Below are 22,377 nucleotides of genomic sequence, written 5' to 3' on the forward strand. Positions count from 1 at the left end.
AATGTTCGTTCTTCAATCAAAGTTTCAACGTAGTGTATTATGAATAATAACAATAAGCGGATACAATAACACTTAGCACGCTTATCAGAAAAATAATACCGGTAACATTGTGACATGAAAAATAGAATATAATAGTGTTTAGAAATAAAAAGATATAAAGTAAAGATATAATATGACTATGAATAATTCATAAAACTAATCGAGAGCCAATATCAAGAACAAGCAATAACAAAAAGAATGAAAACGTTTTATTGACTTAATGACATAGCAGAATGTTTGTAATTGAGATACATATCGATCATTCAACGTTAATGTTGATCTGTTTAAAGATATTTAATACATTTATTTCAAACACGTAAATATATATTGGGTAAATCTACACTAATCCTAGAAAAAACAAAAACGTTTTCATATTAAAAAAAGACTTTGAAAAAATTTCATTTACATTACTTAGTCTTAAGTTGAATCTATAATACCTCCAATTTTATTCACTTCACTGGACTCTGTTTACACTTGAGTCAATGTCTTTTCTTGCCAGTAGTGATTTAAGTGTATGTTTATTTGCAACAAAAGCAAAGAAGAGAAACAATCCTTGAGAGGCATTGAGAATTATAAACATATAGTCAAGGACAGCGATTGTAAAAAAGTAGCTGCAAAAGCCAAACATCCATGCGCAACCTGTCAAGGTCGAAAGTTTGGCATAAATGTGGAAAAATTGTTGTCTATTTGTATCAATTTGAACTTTTGAAGTATTACTCATCTGCAATATGACTGTAATAAAGAGTATGATATTAAACAAAACAATGGCCGCTACAGGTAAAGCAAACAAGTACGCCACCATGTGACCTTGACTTATGTAACATAGTGTTCCTCCATAACCAACATCAAGCCCATCACTAGTGAATAGTGATACAATAACATTTGTTGATGTGATAACTAAAGAACATGCGAAACTGTATACAACATAAACGGTTGTTGTTTTCGAAACATTGAACACTGCCATTTGTGTTTGATTTAAAATGAACACGCGAAACATGTGAATGCAACATGAATTCATCCAAAACATGAGAAACAACCAGGAGAAATGAACAAATGCACCAATAACTTGACACGACAGTTTTGAAACAATACACGATTGTCCACTGCCAAATTGATACAGAGATTGTGCCAAAATCAAGGCAAAACACAGAACTACGTTGTTAATTACAGGCTGGGTTTTTACCTTTTTGAATTTCAGATGAAATAAAAGAGTAATGATTGAAAAGAATATAGAAGTTGTTGAACAAACGAAAGTTAATATAGTTTTTGCAGAGAAAATTTGTTTACTACATGTAGCCTGCAAAAGTACCAGTGAAGATTTATTTGAAACATCGAATTGTTTGACTATTAATTCAAATAAGTTTGTACACATACGAACTGAGAACCCGTTTCCGTCTGGTAGGTTTTCAATAAGAACTTCTTTTATATCAACAGTTGCATTGTACTCTGTTATAGAAACATAATCAGACGATTCAACGATGTCAACTTTATTAGTTGTTATTCGAACTGTTGGACAAACGTACGGCACACTTAGTATTATTAATGGATACCTTTTATACCCTGATGGTAATTCTTTAGATAGTACAGTGTACAGATCATCAACATACTTATAAAACTGATCACGAGGAACAAGGTCAGTTTCTCTCTTGTGCAGATCAATTTGGATATTAAATGCGCTGATAGTCTTATTGTATAAAGGAATTCCAATTAAAAGAACTGTGTCATGAAAAGACAGCAGTTTATCTACAACATCTGAGTTCAGGGATCTGAGTATACCACAATACATTTCAACGTACACAACAAAATATGATATTCTTTGTTTCAAAATGAATGAGTGTTTTTCAACTACAGGATACATATTTGAATATATTTTTAAAGAAATGATACAATTATTCTTAACTTTTAAGTTAATAGATGTAATAATTTCTTTCTTAAGTTCTTCAGCAACATCATGTAGTTCTGTAAAATCTACATCCATTCCTTCTAATGGTGTCATCTTAAGGTATATGCCAAACTCAATTCCTGCTATAGAATCAACAAAAAAATTTGCAGTTCCCTTTCTGTATTGTTTTCGGAAATAAACATTCAATGTCTCTGCATATCTTCTGGAAATAAAAAAAAACAATTAAATAACAATTTAAACTTATTATAAATTCCATTGTAGTTTTCTATATTTTATAAAATCTAATGTTTAAAGAGAATTTGTTCTTTAAATCAAGAGAAATAGAATAGAGTGTACTAATCATATATTCCAATTCATTTTGGTAAGTTTTTTATGTTTTGATTTGTTGAATTTAAAGTCACATCGACACTGTGAAGCTCATATGACGACTATTTAGCCTTACCAGAAGAAGAAGATATTAGTTGCACCTTTGTGCATAATTTCAGGCTCTAGCGGGCATCTCGGTGGAAGTACCAATCTTCCGCATATGAAAGAAATTATTTTTATGATCCCTGACATAATTTGAACTCACACCGGTGAGAGGCAAGCGATTTGCATAAGGTGATATATAATGTATTAATTAATTTTAAAGACGAGAGTAAAATATTTGTACTGCATTAAAGTTATGAAAGCAATATTCTATAGCTGAGCTAAACAATGTAAATAGCTGTTTACCTTCAAAGGGTCAAATATCTGATTCTTTGAACACGTCATTGCAGGCTTAAAATCTGGTACAGAAGTTTTAAATTCAGGTTGAAATCGTAATAGTGCGAGAAAATCAACAAACTCATGTGGCCTTGGAGTTTCAGCACAATAGCTGAAACCGGACAGATCATTTGTATTACACAGGTAACAGAACACGTTCCTGTATTTAAAATTGTAGATGGTTGAATATGCTAAACAGGCTGCTTCAATAAATGAGTCATACGTCTTCCAGTGTCCAGTTACATTGCACTTTGAAATGACATCACGGCATTGATACATAGGTCCAGTCATACCAAGAGAGGTTGGTCTGTAGTAGTTTAGGTTACAACTCTCTGATTCTAACACTTCAGTAACAATAGAGGCAAAAGTTCGTGGTTTTAAGAGTCCCCGTGAACATTCTAGAGTAACATCCCAATTATGTAACGAATTTTCCGTGATATTATTGCAAATTGCACAAAAACGGTTTTTATAAATGAACATGGTCGTGTTATCTGTCACAGGGATCTTTGTTTCAATGTCATCATACTTATCAGATTGTTCACATTTATCCACACTCCCTAAATCTGCTTTGCTAAATCTTGAACATTCTCTAAACATAAGAGCTGGTGGATGATTATTTGGATAGATCAGCTCTGTATTATAAGGTCGTAACTGCGGATAATCACAACTCATCATGGCATTAGAATCATTGTTATACCATAGTACTTCTAATGCTTCAATACAACAAGAGCCACTTATGTAACAATCGTCGATATTACATGAGCATTCTTCACAGCATGTTTGACTCGGTTGTTCTGGTGGTGATGCAGGTATATTACTAATAAGTTTGACAAACATTTCAGAAGCCGAAGTCGTTGTACTTTCCGATTGTGGTAAAGGGTATTCCGTAACGCCTGCCTGAATAGAGCATGCTTCTTTAGGGATGCAATACATGTTTTGAATTGTCTTTATCTTTTTTAAATCTGACACAGTCAACTCATTTGCTTGTCCATCAATAAAACAAATTATAAGGTAAATGTAGAAACATGATAACTCCATGGTAGCGTTTCTATTTTGCCCTGACTTTTTGCGATAACTGTTTGATTGTAATGACAATAAATTATATGTAAATATGTATGATAAATGTCGTTCATGAGTTAACGTCCTTTATTTGATAATCAAAATTTAATTTCTTTTCTTGTATTTCAGTTTATTTATAAAACTTTGAAAAATTTAAAAAAAAAAAAAACAACAAACAAACAAAAAACAACTTAGAAAATTTCGTTAATCTTGAAACAATGTGTTTTTCAGTTGATCGGGTAATCCAAAAAGTTACAAATACAATTCAGATATATTGTGGTTGTTTCATTTTTTTTATAGATATCATTTTAAAAAGAAAATTCCATATATTTGATGTGAATCCCAGTCGTTATGAGACTACAGCTAGCATAATAAACACACCCTTTTATACCTCAGGAGTAATTCCCTTAATGGTCAAATAAACTTTATCTTCATGGTGAAAACCCATTAGTACAATAACTCAACCTATTTTATCGCAATCTATATCATACTAAAGGGAGTATTTTCCACTTATAAATTGATCTACAGATGAAATCAATGAAACCAGAATGACTTTATCAACATTATATATTTTATTCTTATTTGTGTACATTTGTATCAAGACCCTCTTCCGAATTCATATATGATTTTTTTATCATTGTAAATCCGCTTGAAGCAATGTTTACAATTCTGTCTCTAAAGCGTTAAGTAAAAGTAAGTCAGCGTCTCTATGCCTCAAATGAATGAGGATGATACAAGCTGTGCCATCTAGCTCCCTAGTTCTGTATTTACCTTTCTGTATTCAAATCTTATACCATGAAGAAAATACGAAACCGCGATTGTAAATGGTTTTGAGTACGATGGTGAATATCAACATCTTGGTTTCCTTATTTTGGCTTTTCATCTTCGTAATTTCGACTCTTCGACTGCTTTTACAATCGTGGTTTCGTTAGTTCGGCTTTTGACCACCAGAATTTCGTGTTTTCGTTATATTTGTGTTGTATTGGCCCTCACGGGACACCGTATTAATAACACATCAACAGAATTTGTTGTTCAACTGCAAATACTAAGTGTACGGGTATAGGTTAAAATATGTAACTGTACATTTTGCCAAACTGTTTCCACTTCATATTCTGCCAAGCCTGATAATAAATAGAGGATATTGAAAGAATGTAAGTTCAATACTGAATTGATGCAACGAATTCAATGATTAAAATGTATTCTATTTATCTCATGCCTAAAATAAAGATTATTCCAAGTGAATGAGAATCATTTTGCATTGAGGCGCTTATAAATATTGTAACACAAACATTTAGCGCTTACACTATGTTTGTATAACGCAAATGAAGCCACGTCAAAATATATGCATCGCCATGCAATACCATTATTACGGAGCCGCAAAAGCGGCACGAGTATGTGATAAATAACCCTCTTGAACCACAGACATTTCTATAAATATCCTTCAAAATGTATCATCATAAACTCCGCTTGTAGTTTATGTTTTTGAAAGTTATATTGCTTGATTGTTTCTAAATCGTGTTACTATTTTTATAAAATAGTAGAAAAATAGTAACACATGGTGCGAGACCTGAAATAACACACGAGGTTGAGCGTTATACCGGACCAACATTTTACTATAATTGTAAAGCTTTTGACCATAGAACAAATGATGAACAGACGATATTGATGATATTTTATTATTACAACTTTGTTAATTTGTTAATTTAAAGGCGAATACTGATATTTGAAATGTTTATATATGTATCTTGTAGTTATGTGTTATATTTCAAGATCTATATAATTATGTATATGTTTTATATGTATTGCCAGAGGCAATGATTTGCTGTACAGTATTTTTTCGAAACCCTTTCATCATTGACTGTGGCCAGGGAGAGAACAAGAAAGTTACGTTTTTTTAAGTGTATATAGATTACTCGCCCCTGGGGAATATTGCAAAACATTATTGACCAAGTGATATTTATTTGTGACGTTAATAAGGCTATAAAGTAAAACGTTTAAGGGACTTTATTGAATAATAATAATGATAAACTTTACTCACAAAAGTTTTAAACCCATGAGAAATTTGATAAGCTACGCTTCACAAACTTCACGTGACCATAGAAAACGGCAACTGACTTCAAAATGGAGACTACTAAAACTAGTCAAAGAAGACTTTTCTAGTTGATAAAATATCTTTTTGTGACAAAAACAAAATTTATAGTAGTTCTATTCTGGAAATAAAGTGGATAAAACTAAACAAAATCATTAATTGGATACATATCCAGATTAAAGCTTTGGTATTTTTTAGACTGCTAGCATCCTAAATTCACTTATAATAGCAACCTGTTACGTTCATTACCGAAAGTATCCGCGAACTAAAATAAGAATATCGGAGCGGAGGAAAATATCTGAAGAAAAAGAAATTAGTGTAAGGAGTTCAAAAGCTCTAGAGCTCTAGAAATAAAAGTTGACAGCTTTCTTATCATAGCAGTCGACCCGTTTGACACTTATTTCATAGATTGAGGTATGCTTGGTCTTTTCCAGTGGTACTTTGCTAAAACATTAGCTCTTAGGTCACAGTATAAAGTACATTTTAAAAGAAAATGGAACCCATCTTCGAGTTCATTGCATATTATACATTTTCTTGCGTTTCTTGCAATTTTCATCTCCTTGCTCCGATTAATAACCTATGTGCAGAAACTCTTAACCATGTAAATGCTATTCCAAATTTCAGAATGTTAACTTGTTCAAGATACAATTCAAATACAATGTGTGAATAAATAAGATTCTGTCCAGTTTGGCATGTAATTTTCCCTAATTATCTCTAAGTGTTTCTTTTTCTGAGTTTAAAAATATAAATTGCATTTCCCATTCTCTGATTAACCAACAGCTTAAACTATCAGATAATTGAATTTACATGGATTTTGTTCTGTATTAAGAATTATCCTATTGGAACTTTTTATAAGTATGTTGATCTTACATTACAAATTAAATCCAAATTCTAAGATTGGTATAATTTAGGCATTATTTTAAGCTATAATATAGTTTAGGGCCTTACTTCTAATCAATTTTTGCAAAATTTTAAATGTATATTTTTAAAAACTTTTTTACGTTAATGAAACCCCATAACTCACATCCATAATTTAAAATGGGTGCCTTTAACTTGTCATATATACATGTATGTAGAATATATATTTTCTCTTATCAGGTGGGTGATTAAAAAAACATTTATTAAGGCAATCCACGCTGTGATAAGTAAATATCTTTGTATCCAGAATTTATGATGTTACTTTTACGCATTATAGGTTCGCTAAAATAGATCTTAGTTGTGAGCACTCTTTATCGATTTATACGAGTTTCAATTTTATTGTGCAGGTTGTTTTGATAAACGCTTGTAAAGAAAATGTTAAGGTAATTATTTTACGCTTTTATTAATAAAATGCTTTTGAATTATATTTTTTTTTTATATTAGGAAAACTGATTTTTTTCGATAACAAGTCTGAAAACAATTTTGATTCAAAGCAATGAATTAATTTTCTTTTTATTGTTGCTATGATCAGTATACGGTTGCACAAAGGTGACATGTGTGTGTTTTTATTTATCTCGTGGCCTCGATATACTTTGTCGTGGCCACGAGTTACTAAGTCGTGGCCACGTGATAGCTAAGTCGTGGCAACGAGATACTATGTCGTGGCCACGAGTTACTAAGTCATGGCCACGAGTTACTAAGTCGTGGTCACGAGATAGCTAAGTCGTGGCCACGAGATACTATGTCTTGGCCACGAGTTACTAAGTCGTGGCCATGAGATAAATAACCAATCAGATTACACCATTTCTGTGAATTTCCCTAATTAACTAGACATGTGCTATAGTACAAGGATGTCCCTACTTCACCAGCCTGTAAAAGTGCCATTACAACTTATTAACTTTTCAATAATTTTACATTTAGCGTCACTGTGACCCTGATTTTTGAGCCAATGACCTCAAAACAAAATTATTAGATGTCATCTACTGATCAGGTGCAATGATCTTTCTGGGTTATATAAACATTCTAAATTATTCATCAGACAAGGATTTTACCTGGGCAATGTCCCTAACAAATAAAATATACCAGGACTTATTCCTTCTCATATTGTCATATAAACAAGGTTTACAGGCCATAGTACGTACAAACTGACCAATTCGATCACAAAATTGTCCGAATTTTAAAACATTCATAATGTATATAGTGTATTCTGATTGGTTAATTATCTCGTGGCCACGACTTAGTTATCTCGTGGCCACGACTTAGTAACTCGTGACCACGACATAGTATCTCGTGGCCACGACTTAGCTATCTCGTGGCCACGACTTAGTAACTCGTGGCCACGACATAGTATCTCGTGGCCAAGACTAAGCTATCTCGTGGCCACGACTTAGTTACTTAGTTACTCGTGGCCAAGACATAGTATCTCGTGGCCACGACATAGTATCTCGTAGCCACGACTTAGCTATCTTGTGGCCACGACTTAGTGACTCGTGGTCACGACATAGTATCTCGTGGCCACGAGATAAATAAAAACACACACATGCCACCTTTGTGCCACCGTATCATTATGATCATTTTTGGCAAATTCACGTTTTTCGCTGGTTTCTAACATTATATTTTTTACTGTTGTGTTTTTGTTTGTTTACTCTTGTTAAAGTGGTTGATATAGCGGATTTTTTTGTTTTGCGTGTTAGTTTGAATTATATTTCACTGAGCGAACACCATGTGTAATATTTCACGTTCTTGTAAAATATTTCGTGAATATAAAAGCTGGTGTTAACGAGTGAAATATAAGTTCATGTTACAAACAAAAACAAACACACTGTTTATTAAATGCTATATATAGTGGTATCAGTTATCCTGTTACAAGTTTTTGCCGCAGGAAAACATATGTAGGGATTGAGATGCTCTGTGAGTGAATAGAAGCCTGCATTATCCACGGTGGTCCTTGAAAGGGAAAACCAGACCAAGTCTTAAACATTTTAATATCTTTGATTTTCCCATATTGGTGTTTATTTTTACAGATATATTTTGAAAACGAGTACCTTTGAATGTACAATTTATATAATGTACATAGTAAGTTTTTATTAATCATTAGGTTTGCCATTGACACCATTAAATTTAGAGGTATGTTAGAATTATATGGGCTAGGCGATTGGCTAAAAGCTGACATTTTCTTTTTACGTGATAATATAACTTTTATTATCCAACGAAAATAAGAGATGGTACTCGTATTGGGATGTGAAATAAAAAAAACCCACTAAGCTCTCAATTCACATTTTCCTTATTTTGAGAGCGAGTGTTAAACTTCAGAGAAAATATTTTTGTAAAATCGGATACATTTAGTCATGTCGACAATGTTAAAGTAATAATGTGAACTTTCATATCTTTTCATATCTATTTTTGAACTTTTCATGTAGTTACTTCATTTGTTATTTGTTTTCTAAAGATACGTATATTGCACCAGGACAATTTAAATATTACATCATTCAAGTTTCGATAACACTTGTTATATGATTTATGATAACGACAATGACTATTGACTTATTGTTATTGACAACGGCCCATGACATATCATTTTTACAAACGATCAATATGGTAGAACAAATTGTATTGTACATCATTGTTTGAAAAATAATCAACGATGAAACTAATTTATCAAGAATATGGTAACAAGAGAAATAATGATTGATTTGCATTCAATAAATTTCTATGCTATATTTCTGTGAAATTGCTATAAAATTAATGAAAGCCACATAATTTGTCATTTTAGGACAAAAGGTTATATGGACCACGAATAACAGTGGCAGTTGAACTACGCAGGTAAAAATATAAAGACGATTTATAAAGGTTTTGATTATATTTGTTTATATGTTGGGATGGAAAAAATTTCGTGTTTGTTGAGTGATATACTTGACTGTATAGGGTACAGTGAAGAGATTATTAGCATAAGAAGAAAATACTGGCAACACTATAAGCGTTTATTAAATACACATATACACGAGTTTACTGTGGTAATCGCGGGTAGTAAGGCCGAGGGAATTACATCTCCTTATGCAAGTGACATCGATCTTATGTACCTGTTTAATGATACAATATGTTCAGATGATATACAACACTTGTCTCCTGTATCAGATTTTACAACCTTAGATGCTGATACAACAGAAACGCCCCCAGAGTATACCAGGCGATTACCACAGTAAACTCGTGTATATGTGTATTTAATAAACGCTTATAGTGTTGCCAGTATTTTCTTCTTATGCTAATAATCATGCCCATTTTTGATCAAAGGTAAAGGTCGAGATTAACTTATTTTTTAAATATGTTTTTGTTAATGGTCAGTATGACTCAATAACTTAAATTATGACATACAACTCGTACATATATAACGATAAGTTTTGCCTGCCCAGCCCATTTGAAGTGAATGTGACGTTAAATTCAAATATTTCCTTAATTAGAAAATGTGCAGTATGCAAACAGTGAAGCACGCTGGTCCTTTGACAGTTCAACAAGGAATATCGGCGCGAAACTGTAATACCGGTGAAAGGATAGAATACAGTCTTTAAAAAAAGTCCCGTCAATATAATGACATTTTGGTTCAATATATTGCTACTTTGGTATCAAATAATGAAGAACTGGTATCATATAAAGTGAAAATCAACTTATATATTGCTAATTCGGTTACATACATTGATAAACTGGTTTCATATATTTTAAAATTGATTTAATATATTGATAATTCGGTTTCATATAAGGGCATCTGGTTCCATACATGACTTACTTGGATCCATATATTGAAGATCTGGTATCATATAATGTGATAATCAACTTATATATTGATACTTCGGCACCATACATTGATAAAATGGTTTCATATATTGTAAAAATGAATTAATATATTGATAATTCGGTTTCATATAAGGACATCTAGTTCCATACATTGCTACTTTGGTACCATATATTGAAGACCTGGTATCATATAATGTTTAATCAACTTATCCTACTTATTACTACCCGCGATTACCACAGTATTGATACTTTGGTTCAATACATGGATGAAATGGTTTCATATATTGTAAAAATGAATTAATATATTGATAATTCGGTTTCATATAAGGACACCTGGTTCCATACATTGCTACTTTGGTTCCATATATTGAATAATTGGTATCATATATTGTAAAATGAATTAATATATTGATCATTCGGTTTCATATAAGGATATCTGGTTCCATACATGGCTACTTTGGTACAATATATGAAGAATTGGAATCATATATTGAGAAAGTCAACTTATATATTGCTAACTCGGTTTCATACACTGACAGTATGGTTTCATATATTGTAACTGTGGATTAATATAATGGATTCCAGTTAAATAAGAAGGTGTTTTCAAGTCATATATAGTCGAAGTGAACTTATATATTATCCAAATGGTTAAATAAATTGAAAAAGAACAATATCAGACAGCCATGGCTTTCCATAGTGAAAGGTCGAAAGTTCGATGATGAAAACAAGAAATTATATCGAGTTTTCACCATCGTGGTTTCATTGTTTCGACTTTTCACCAACGTAATCTTGACATTTTATCATCTTACCTTCAATTTTTCACAATCGTGGTTTCGTTATATCGGCTTTTCACCATCAATATTTCGTGTTTTCGTTGTTTCGAGTTATATTTGTCTCGTATTGCCTTTAGCGGGACACCATATTGATTTAACACAAATAAAATAGAATGTAAATACTAAGTGAATGGGAAATAATAAAAATTGAACTGTACATTTTGCCAAACTGTTTCCACTCCATATTCTGCCTAGCCTGATAAAATATGGAGGATATTGAATTAGTGTAAGTTCAATACCGAATTTATTCAACGCATTGAATGAATTCAGTATTGAACGTAAACGAGTGTATTCAATTTATCTCATGCCCAAAATAAAGATTATTCCAAGTAAATAAAATTCATTTTTAATCGACGCGCTTATAGATATTGTAACGCTTACATTTAGGGTGTCTTTACACTATGTTTGTATAACGCAAATGGCGCAACGTCAAAATAAATGCACGCTCGCTACACTATGTTTGTATAACACAAATGACGCAACGTCAAAATGAATGCACCCTTGTGCATTAAAATTATTACGGAGTCGCAAAGGCGACACGGGTATGTGATAAATAACCCTCTTGACCCACGGACATTTCTATAAATGTATCTCCGCTTGAAAAGAAGCGTTAGTGATCTGCCTTATTTTGTCTAGATATTGTTCTGAGCGGTGTCCATTGGCAATTTCACATCGGCATGTCGTTTAGGTGCGAATATATTAACATTTTACATTCTATCGCATGCAATCTCCAAGTCTATGTTCAATAGCCGATAAACACAGCTGAAACCAAAATAATTTCTTAAGTAACCTTTATTTATCTTTAATTTTTATGTTTATTTCATGTAAAACATCAATCATCTGAGATCTTTGTTCATCATTAATAATAAACATTTTAATTCATAATTCGATTTGGCAATCAATATACTAAATTGATGAGGCATTTAAAATGTACTAATACTACACCGATTATAGTTGTTTTAAAAATTATATTGCTGGATTGTTCTAAACCGTTTTACTTTTATGTATTCACTATTATAAAAAATAACACATGTTTCTCAGGGTTAAAGTACATTTTAGCAACCCGAGACATAAAATAACACCCATCGTGGAGTGTTATACCGTGCAAGCATTTTAATGTAAATTGTTACCGCTATACAGTATTATTTCGAGACCCATTCATCATTGACTGTGGCCAAGGAGAGAACAAGGAAATTACGTTTTTTAATCTAATCGCCCCTGGGGAATATTGACCAAGTGATATTTATTTCCAGCATGATATATCAAAATAACACAATATGACGTAACATAAGGCTATATAGTATTTAAATAATAATAACAACTTTATTCACCAATGAGAAAACTCCTCACAGTGATTTGATTGGCTACCCCCAAATCACTGCAATTAAAGCCAGATACTTACATTGAAATAATTTAGGTATTATCCGAAGCTATATTATTGTTATCTGCTTAATTCTCCATAAACTAAATTATGTTGAGTTTGAGTTACTTTTAATCATGTTTTGAAAAAATTTAAATGTATGTTTATTAAAACTTATTTATTTATTTATTTTATTTTGTTTATGTATTTATTGATTTGTTTATTTTTTTTCTGATTCTATGAACCCCGTAATTCACCTCAATAATTCAAAATGGGTGTCATCAACTTGCCATAAATACATTTATGTAGACGATATATATTATCTTATCAGGTGATTACAAATAGAAAAAAAATCATATACGTGTATTGAGGCAATCCACGCTGTGGTAAGTAAATATCTTTGTTACCAGAATTTATGGTATAACTTTTGAGTATTACAGATCCCTAAAAATAGATCTTAGTTGTAAGACGAGCACTCTTTATCGGTTCATACGTCAAGTTTTAATTTTTATTGCGCTGATTGTTTTGATAAACGCTAGTAAAGAAAATTTAAAGGTAATTATTTTACGCTTTTATGAGTAAAATTTATTTTGAATTGGCATAAATTTTTAACTTATGAAAATTGATTGTTTTTTGTTTCTTTTTTACAAGTCTGAAAGTAATGTTGATTTAAAACTTTGAACTTATTTTCTAATTGTTGTTGCTATGATCATTAAGATCTTTTTTGACAACTTCACGTTGTTAAATTTTGCATTTCGTATATTTCAAACATTGTTTTTTTGGTGTTGAGTTTTTGTTTGTTTACCCTTGTTAAAGTGGTTTATATAGCGGAAATGTTTTCTTTTGCATTAAGTTTGAAGTACATTTAACAAAGCGGATACCAGGTGTTAAATATTTGCGAGTGGTGTGAAATATAAAAGCTGGTGTTAACGAGAGAAGTTCAATTTACATACAAAAGCAAACACACTGTTATTTTGTTATTATTATTATTTTTTTTTTGCTATATAGTGGTTTGTAGTCATCTTTTTTTACAAGTTTTTGTCGCGTTTTGTTTGTTTGTTTGTTTCATTTTACGCCTTTTCCCAACAGTATTTCAGTCTTTTTTCCCGTATTGGTGCTTATTTTCACAGAGATATTCTGTGGACGAGTAGCTTTGTATATATTACATTTTCAATTCACATTTCCATTATTTTGAGTGTGAGTGTTAAAGTTGGGTACTTTTAGTCATATCGACACTGTAAAGTCATAATGTGAACTTTCATATCTTTTCATATCTTTTTTCTGGACATTTGAGACATATCAGACGATTACTTCATTTACTATTTGTTTCATTATCTAAATCTAAAGATAAGAATATTACACCAGGACAGTTTAAGTATTACATCATTCAAGTTTCGATAACACTTGGTTTAAGATTAATGATACCGACAATGACTAGTTATTGATTTAAATATTAATCACAACTGCCCATGGCATATCATGTTTTTACAAACGATCAATATAGTAGAACATATTGTATTGTAAATTATTGTTTGAAAATTAATAAGCGTTGAAAATAATTTATTAAGAATATGGTAATCAGAGAAATCATGATTGCTTTGTTTTTAAAAGATTTATCTTAATATTCATGAAATATTCATGAAAACCACATATTTTGTCTTTTCAGGACAATATGTTCTATAGTCCACGAATTTCATGTCAGATGCACTATGCGATTTAACATAAAACAGATTAAAACAAGGTTTTAGTTGTTATATGCTGCAATGGAAGTTTCGTGTTTGGTGAGTGATATTCTTGACTGTATAGGGTACAATGAAGAGATTATAAGCACAAGAAGAAAATACTGGCAAAACTATATGCGTGTATTTAATTCAGTACAACAAGAATTAAGTGTGGTAGTCGCAGGTAGTAAGGCTGAAGGAATTACATCTCTTTATGAAAGCGACACCGATCAAATGCTCCTGTTTAATGATGCAATATGTGCAAATGACATACAACACTTGCCTCCTGTATCAGATTTTACAACCTTACATGCTGATACACGAGAAACGCCACCAGGGTATACCAGGCTAAAGATGATAAGTTGCCTTGGAGAAGATTCAAAAAGATTCCTCCAAGAAAGTTCATTTAAGTCGGGGTCGAACAAGTTCATATCAAGTTCTTTATTCTTATCCAGCATCATGCGGGAAACAAGGACTACAGATTATTGTAATGATATAATTCAAATTGGTGAGCTATCCGGTCCAGCAGTTTCCAGAAAGGTAATGCAGCATTTGTCATATGACCAGGTTGTAGCATTTCCATGTTATTGTCCAAAGATACTTCAGACATGGAAAAGAAGAAGACGTCTATATAGTTGGCCACCAGTAGACGTACGAGAGGCTGCAGCTTCTATGCCAGCACAAGTGGTCCCTGTAGGAAGCAAGCTGAGTGATGACCAAGGGCGAGAATGGAGGTTCTGTTTCATACTATCAGAACTGGAACTGACATGTAGTTTGAATGAAACACAAATCAAACTATATATCCTTTTAAAGATGGTCGCGAAAGACATATTGAAGAATGTCAGCAAAGGAATATCGTCCTATATGATGAAAAATGTTACATTCTGGATGTCAGAATTACTTCCAAAAGAACTGTTTAGAAAGGAAAATCTGATAAACTTACTTTTCCTGTCATTGGTGTTCTTGAAAAAATGTGTCTCCTACTCAAACGGGTTACCATACTATATGATCCCAGGGAGGAATCTTCTTGCAGAGAAACTTACACCTGACAGCAGACAACCATTGTGTGACTTGATCGGAACGTTGATAGCTGAAGGACCACGCTTCATTCTTTTGAGATGTAACAAACTACGAGCAGCTTCAGGAGTCCTTATTTCTTCTCCGACTTCGTTAAAAATTGACGGAAGGCGACGAAATATGATAGAAAAACTTATTTATTTACAAATCATCCTATCAATGAATATGAAAGATGAATCCCTTATCTCTGCTGTAGTCTTAGAAAGGATGGACTTACTTGAATGGGAAGAAATAGTAAATAATTGCACCCATGAAGAAAATTTTGCGTTGAAGCTTGAGGAGAAAATCAGTTCGATACTTTCATAAATGAAAATTACAAACAATATAATTATGTATTAGAAAGATCATCGAAAGTCAAAGCTATCTGATTGGTACAAGGGGTCGAGTGTTTCGATGTTCCGTATCTTTTGTATCACATGCAAAAATAAAATCATTTCCTGTCGCCCCAGAAAAAAGTTACCAATGTGCGAGCATTTGAATATCATTTTTCTATCGTTATCTCATTTCCCTGTCATCAAAATACGTAAACCCCAGAAAAGCGAGACAATGGGCCAATCAACGAGCATGCTCTAGACAGCTAGTGAGTGCGTGTAACTGTGCATGTAATGGTATACGATTTAATCTGACATATTTCAAAAATTAAGTCTCCAAACTGTGATACAAGAATCATATATCATATTGCTTTGTACATAGCTATCGAAAAGTCAAGACTATAGTAAAGTCATGTCTATAAAAAGAAAAAAGAAAAGAAGAACTCTGACTGAACTTAAGTCCAAATCCACCGTAAAAAATTATTTAGTATGTTTTTAAACCGCCTTATATCTATGTATATAACTCAACAAGTTTGTTTTGTGACATTTATTATCATGTTAAAACTCTAATAAGATTATTCATTGACTTTATAGTTCAATCTAAATTCCTCGATAAATGACGTGTGGTTTTGGTATCTATTTTAAACACTGACTTCATGTCACGCTGTAAAAACATAATGTATATATATATATATAGTTATTCCAAAAGATATCGCTTTCTACGTAGTCATTTTATGCTGTAAAACTGTATGTCTTCACCCGACATTCGTTCGGACTAGTTGATTGTGTCGCTTATAAGAGTTGGTGGGTAATGAGAATTGTCGGATAAGGCAAGTTTTGAACATTGCAGCTATTATTTTGAATATTCTCTCGTATTTACATGAAGAGCTTTAATAAAGTGAAAATATCTTTTGTAAATGTATTAAATCATAATCAGGCAATTTTGTAACTTTTATTTTGTTTCGTATAAAATGTCTTCCGAGAGAAAATTTCATTCTAAACTTATTAGGTATTTGTCCATTTGTATCGGATTTGCTTCACTCTCTATTTGTGATTAAGGTCGAGTTATAAAACAATCATTTCTATGATTACGAATGTATATTACGACGGATAATGCTTTAAAGTTAAACTTTCTACAAATATAAATCTCCGAGTTTTTTAGTGTTTAAATGTTTAACTAACAAAATAAGAGCTTATAAAAATCCGTTTCAAATTTAAGTCATTTAAGTGACATGACGAGACTAGAAATATTTCTTCAAGATTAATGTTTTTATTTGATATAAGTTTGGATAAAAAACTTTTTGTTGCAAAATTTCAAATCATTAGCTCACCCCGTTTTTTCCAGAATAATAGCAGAAAAATTTCATTTTCAATTACTTCTGAGTAGAATTTCTAATTATCTTTTAGCATATCTTTCAGTTTTAAGTGCCCCTAGCCAGCAACCCTCCACGAAGAAATTTTCCGAACAACATATACAGTGTATTACTTTGTTTAGGGCTTTATGTAACGAAGTCGCTCTAAACTAATACAAAATCGAATCTACCAATTAATCAGGCAATTGGTGTTTAAGTGGTTGCCTCGAGAAATAATGTTTTTTACGATAATTTATACACTTTATATACAAAAGGAACAAATCACTGGTCCTTAAAGTAACCATGTTACGCGGAAATGCTCCCGGACATATTGCTTGAATTAGAGCTTTCATTTTCATATTGTGCAAAGAAGACCCTCAAAACTAATACAAAAACGATTCTGCAACGGAATCAGACTAAAAGTGTTTTAACGGTTGGTTCGTGAATATTGTGGGGTTTTTTTTACGAAATTCTTTACACTTTATATACAGAAAGAACCAATAGCTGGTACAAAAACGGTTATCCCACGCGGAATTTTCGGAACATATTGTTTGGGTTAGGGCTTAGCGCCTTATATTTTGTATAAGAGAACCTCTAAACTGGTACAAAATCGAATCTGCAACGGAATCAGTCAAATGATGTTTAAACAGTTGGCTGGAGAATTTTTTCCGAATATTACGCGGAAATGCCTCAGACATATTGCTTGGGATAGGCCTTTGGGACTTATATATTAATGGTGTTTAAACGATGATTTGTCATTTCTGGCCCCTATGTTACAAACATTAGATCGGTCTCCTGGCTCAGAAACGAAGTCAGTGATCAAACATATTTATAATCTCACTTTGAGCTAATTTACCACTGCGTTTGAACACAGTTCACGGATCTTTATAACCTCGGGGCCTGTATATAAAGTGTATATATTTTGTAATTCGGAAAATTACCATTTTCTCCGTTTAAAACCATTTGACAGAATCCGTTGTAGATTTGATATTATACTGGTATGAAAGGCCTTTTACACAATATTAGTACAATGTTCGGAAGATTTCCGTGTGGCATCGTCATTTTCTGTACGTCGATTTGCTCTTTCTGTATATAAACTATCGTAAAAAGCACCATTTTCACGAGCCAACCGTTTTAACGCCATTTGTCTGATTCCTTGAAGTTTGCAGATTCGATTTTGTACAAGCTTTAAGGGGCTTTCTTACACATAATAAAGCCCAAGAGCGTTAACCCAATCAATATGTTCGGTAAATTTCCGTGCGACATGGTCTTTTTCTGCATTGGCAATTTGTTCTTCCTGTATATAATGTGTGTAATTTGTAACAAAATCTTTTTGAAATCGAGATTAACCTTACTTCTATCGATCACGATACATTTGTCTTACAACTTTATGAAAATTAAATTAAATAGTGGGTGACATACACTCGCCTAAGAGCACGTCCTTACACGAACTGACGTTATGCACAGTTAGCCATTGCTAAATGTACGCTACGTACTTAAAAAATCTTATAATATAGTAGAATGCTTCAGTTTGCAATACCTACTTCACAGCAATATAAGGCTCAAAGAGTTAATGGAAGGAAAGTTAAAGTAAGAGGCCCGAGTAAAGTAGACGCTTGTTGGACAGGCGAGTAGTTCTTTCAGTATATAAAGACTAAGACATTTATAAAAAATGAAACTCAATTTTCTAGAACAAAGTTTTGAGGGCCTTTCTTACACATTATAAGCCCAAAGCCCTTACCCAATCAATTGAGATTTCCACGTAGTATGGTCGTTTTTTGGACCGGCAATGTGTTCTTTCTGTTATAAACTATCGTAAAAAGCACAATTTTCTCGAGCCAATCGTTTAACCACCATTTGTTTGATTCTTTTGCAGATTCGATTTTGTACAATTTGGAGAGTCTTTCTTACACATTATAAAGCCCATTATCATAGACTAATCAATTTGTACCCGCCATTTCCGAGCGGCATCGTCGACTTCTGGACCCTAGATTTTTCTGTATATAAGTTGTATAAATTTGCGACAAAAACCCTTATGAAAATGAGAAAAACATTATTCCAATTAAGCAAAATCAGTTGTCTTACAACTTGTTAAAATGTAATTAAATGGTTGGTGACAAAAATACGCCTAAGATCACGACCTTACAGGAATTGACATCGTGCACAATTAGCCATTGTTAAATAAACGCTACGTACTTAAAATAATCTAATGATTATGGTAGAATGTTTCACTTTGCATGGCCTTCATCACAGTAATATAAGGATATGAGGCTTAACGGAAGGATAGATATAGAAAGAGGCCCGGCGTATAGTTGACGCTTGTTGGACAGGCAATTAGTTCTTTCAATATATATAAAGTCTTAGATATCTACGTAAAAAACAATGTTCTAGATCGAACCGTTTATAAACAATGTGTGTTGATTCCTTTGCAGATTCGATTTTGTACTAGTTTAGAAGGTGTTCGTTACACAATATAAGGCCGAAAGCCCTTTCCCAACCAAAAAGAAGACCATCCAAACTAGTACAAAATCAAATCTGCAAAAGGTTTATAAACGGTTCGCTCTAGTTTATAATTTTTACAAACTTTCTTAGACATTGTGTACATTAAAGAGCCATTTGCCGGGCCAAAAAGAAACCATTTCACGCGGGCCTTTTCCTATCATTTTCATTGCGTTAGAGGTTTGAGCCTTATATCGCTGTGAATAATATCCTTTAAACTGATACAGCCTACTGGATCATTACGTTTTTCAAAAGTTTGTTGATAGTGTCATGTTAAAACAGTCACTAATATTAAATGCACCTATACTAATAGCTTTGTCAGTAGAGCTGCTAAATGGTATTCAAAGGGTACTTGATTAGAGTGCATGTCATGAACATAGAGACGTTTGCCAGCCAAAGGACAGTGATTGTGATTGTATCACGTATGCATGAGAATTGTCAATTAGCTGTGCCTATAGGATAGGAAAAGGAAAGGACAGATTTCAAGTGCAAGGAGTGTGTTAAAATACAGCAATGCTTACACTTACAATGGGAGAAAAGATGAATGATGGTGAGTAAAGTTGCAGAACTGTATTCCTAGGATCTTGCTGCTGCTTCTCATAATGACAGTGCTCCTAATTATAGTAAAATATTTCTGATAATTTAAGAAATGGTGAGCAACTACACTTATTGAGATGATGATGACAACAATGATGATCACATTGTTGATTATGCTGTTATTCCGTTTAATAATAATGGTCATTATTATAAGTGGAAACAAACGTTGTTGTTGGTGATTGCGATGATTATAGCTACACATTTATAAATCAATATATTTGTTTAAGCTTTGTCCCGTAGGATTTTGTTTTCTTACGAGTTGGATGCGGGACTTGTTTTATTATAAGTGACTTTGACATCATGAAAGTGAAATCATAGCAGTTTGATACAAAAGAAAGACATGTTACTAAATTTGCAACCATTTTTGAAAAATACCTCCGATTTCAAGTATAACCTCTGTGTCCGAATCGGCATTACAATAAGGTCTTTCACAAACATGAAGATATAATTTTGTTGCATGTAACATAAACCGTTAGATTCAAGGAAATAATGTCGCGTCGTTTTGCAAAGGGCGCCATGGTTATGAAATAATAAATAACGTTGACAATGAAAATAAGCCGAATGTCACATTTAATTTGAATAGTTAATCGGTTTATTCTAACAATGCAGTATTTGGAACGGAACTTTAAATATAGCATAAGCTGCCTTAAAGAAGAATAAGAAACACTGCTTCATGAATCACATATATTAATCAATGGTAAGGAATTTAAGCCGATACACTGTTGATGATCTTTATTGTTTTTGTTTCAATTCGGTTTTATGTCACACCGACACAATAAACTTCATATGGCGACGTTCCCGCTCCTGGTGGAGGAAGACCGTAAATGCGCCTCCGTGCATTAATTCAGGCACGAACGGGCACCCGGGTAGAACATTCGACGTTCCGTATGCTTGCTTGATAGCTTCCTCAAATGAAAGAATCCAAAGTCCCTGTCGGGATTCGAACCAACAGCGGTGAGGGGCACTTGGTTTGAAGTCATTTTGACTTCCATTTAAAATATTAAATCACTGTAACTGTTCTTATTGCAAAAAGTAACAGAAGTAAAATGTTACATTTTGGCGGATGGGTCAGATTTAAATACGTATAGTTTTGGATAATACGTGACAGTAATAGGCGTGCATGGATTGTACTTAGTGTCGTTTGCGTCACTTTATGCAGACAAATTTCGTAAAATGATCAATTGAAAACACTTAAATAAATTGATTTTATTAAATATCCGTTCTACAGACACATTCTTAAATGTTAACGCTTAATGTTAATGCGTTAATGTAAAACAAAGTTAGTGCCGATTGTAAACTGTTGTTTTTTTATTAAACGATATCATACGCGCCAGAGCCTTGCAAAATGTAATTATATCCAACTTAATCAATAAATCGGGTGTAAGCAGTAGAGTTTCAATATCCTCAGTAAAATATTTAAAGCAGCTGACTTCCAGAAGATAGCAGAAAAACTGCTGTCTTGCTAATATTTCAAAATCCCCCTCAAAATCATTATATAGTTGAAAGAAATTGAAATGACACTTCAAACTGTTTATATTTTAACATTATTGCTCTGAAAACAAACAGTTCGCGTTTCCACCATCGGGAAATACCTTCTTTTATTTTACCACGGAATCCTTTCATCCGGGTTTTTTTCTAGTATCACGTGATCGTACAGTACAATATCTCGACCTGTGCCCGGAACGCATGGAATCCGGGATTTTATCAAGCATGTAGGGATAACCATAACTGTTTTCGTTTTTATATTTGTAGTAATTCATGGCACTAAAAATTGTAATTGATTAATTATTTCATATATATGATGACCAATTCATCGATTTAACATTTAGCTTCAAATATGATAGGGGCCCACTCAATGACGAAAATTGATAAACGATCCCGGGCATACCGGATACCGGGATTTCCGGACCACTGTTTTGACACGTGACAGCGTTAAATGAATTGTCTTCTCCTATTTAAAGTGGCTACTGCGTTAGTCACGTAGTAGATTATGGAAAAGAAAAACCCGACATATTAACGCTTTTGTCAAAATTCTTTCTTGATTTAAGGTGACAGTCAGTAATGATAGATTTATACAATAATCCTA

The 22,377-nt window shown here is 32.7% G+C and overlaps 1 protein-coding gene across 2 annotated transcripts; it reads left to right on the forward strand.

Annotated features, from left to right (window-relative positions):
• Positions 1–7,073: 7,073 nt before the first annotated feature.
• On the forward strand, positions 7,074–16,739 carry LOC132746131 (uncharacterized). Of its 2 annotated transcripts, XM_060735209.1 has the most exons (3): positions 7,074–7,135; positions 9,526–9,575; positions 14,401–16,739. In XM_060735209.1, exon 3 carries the CDS (start codon positions 14,498–14,500, stop codon positions 15,836–15,838), a length of 1,341 nt encoding a protein of 446 aa, XP_060591192.1. In that variant the 5' UTR covers positions 7,074–7,135; positions 9,526–9,575; positions 14,401–14,497; the 3' UTR covers positions 15,839–16,739. The 2 variants fall into 2 exon arrangements, with proteins under 2 accessions (XP_060591192.1, XP_060591191.1); XM_060735208.1 differs by lacking the exons at positions 7,074–7,135; positions 9,526–9,575 and adding an exon at positions 12,974–13,289.
• Positions 16,740–22,377: the final 5,638 nt, after the last annotated feature.

Source organism: Ruditapes philippinarum, unplaced genomic scaffold (genome assembly GCF_026571515.1).
Source record: "Ruditapes philippinarum isolate M1 unplaced genomic scaffold, ASM2657151v2 ctg2573_1_1_1_1, whole genome shotgun sequence".
Classification (NCBI taxonomy): Eukaryota; Metazoa; Mollusca; class Bivalvia; order Venerida; family Veneridae; genus Ruditapes; species Ruditapes philippinarum.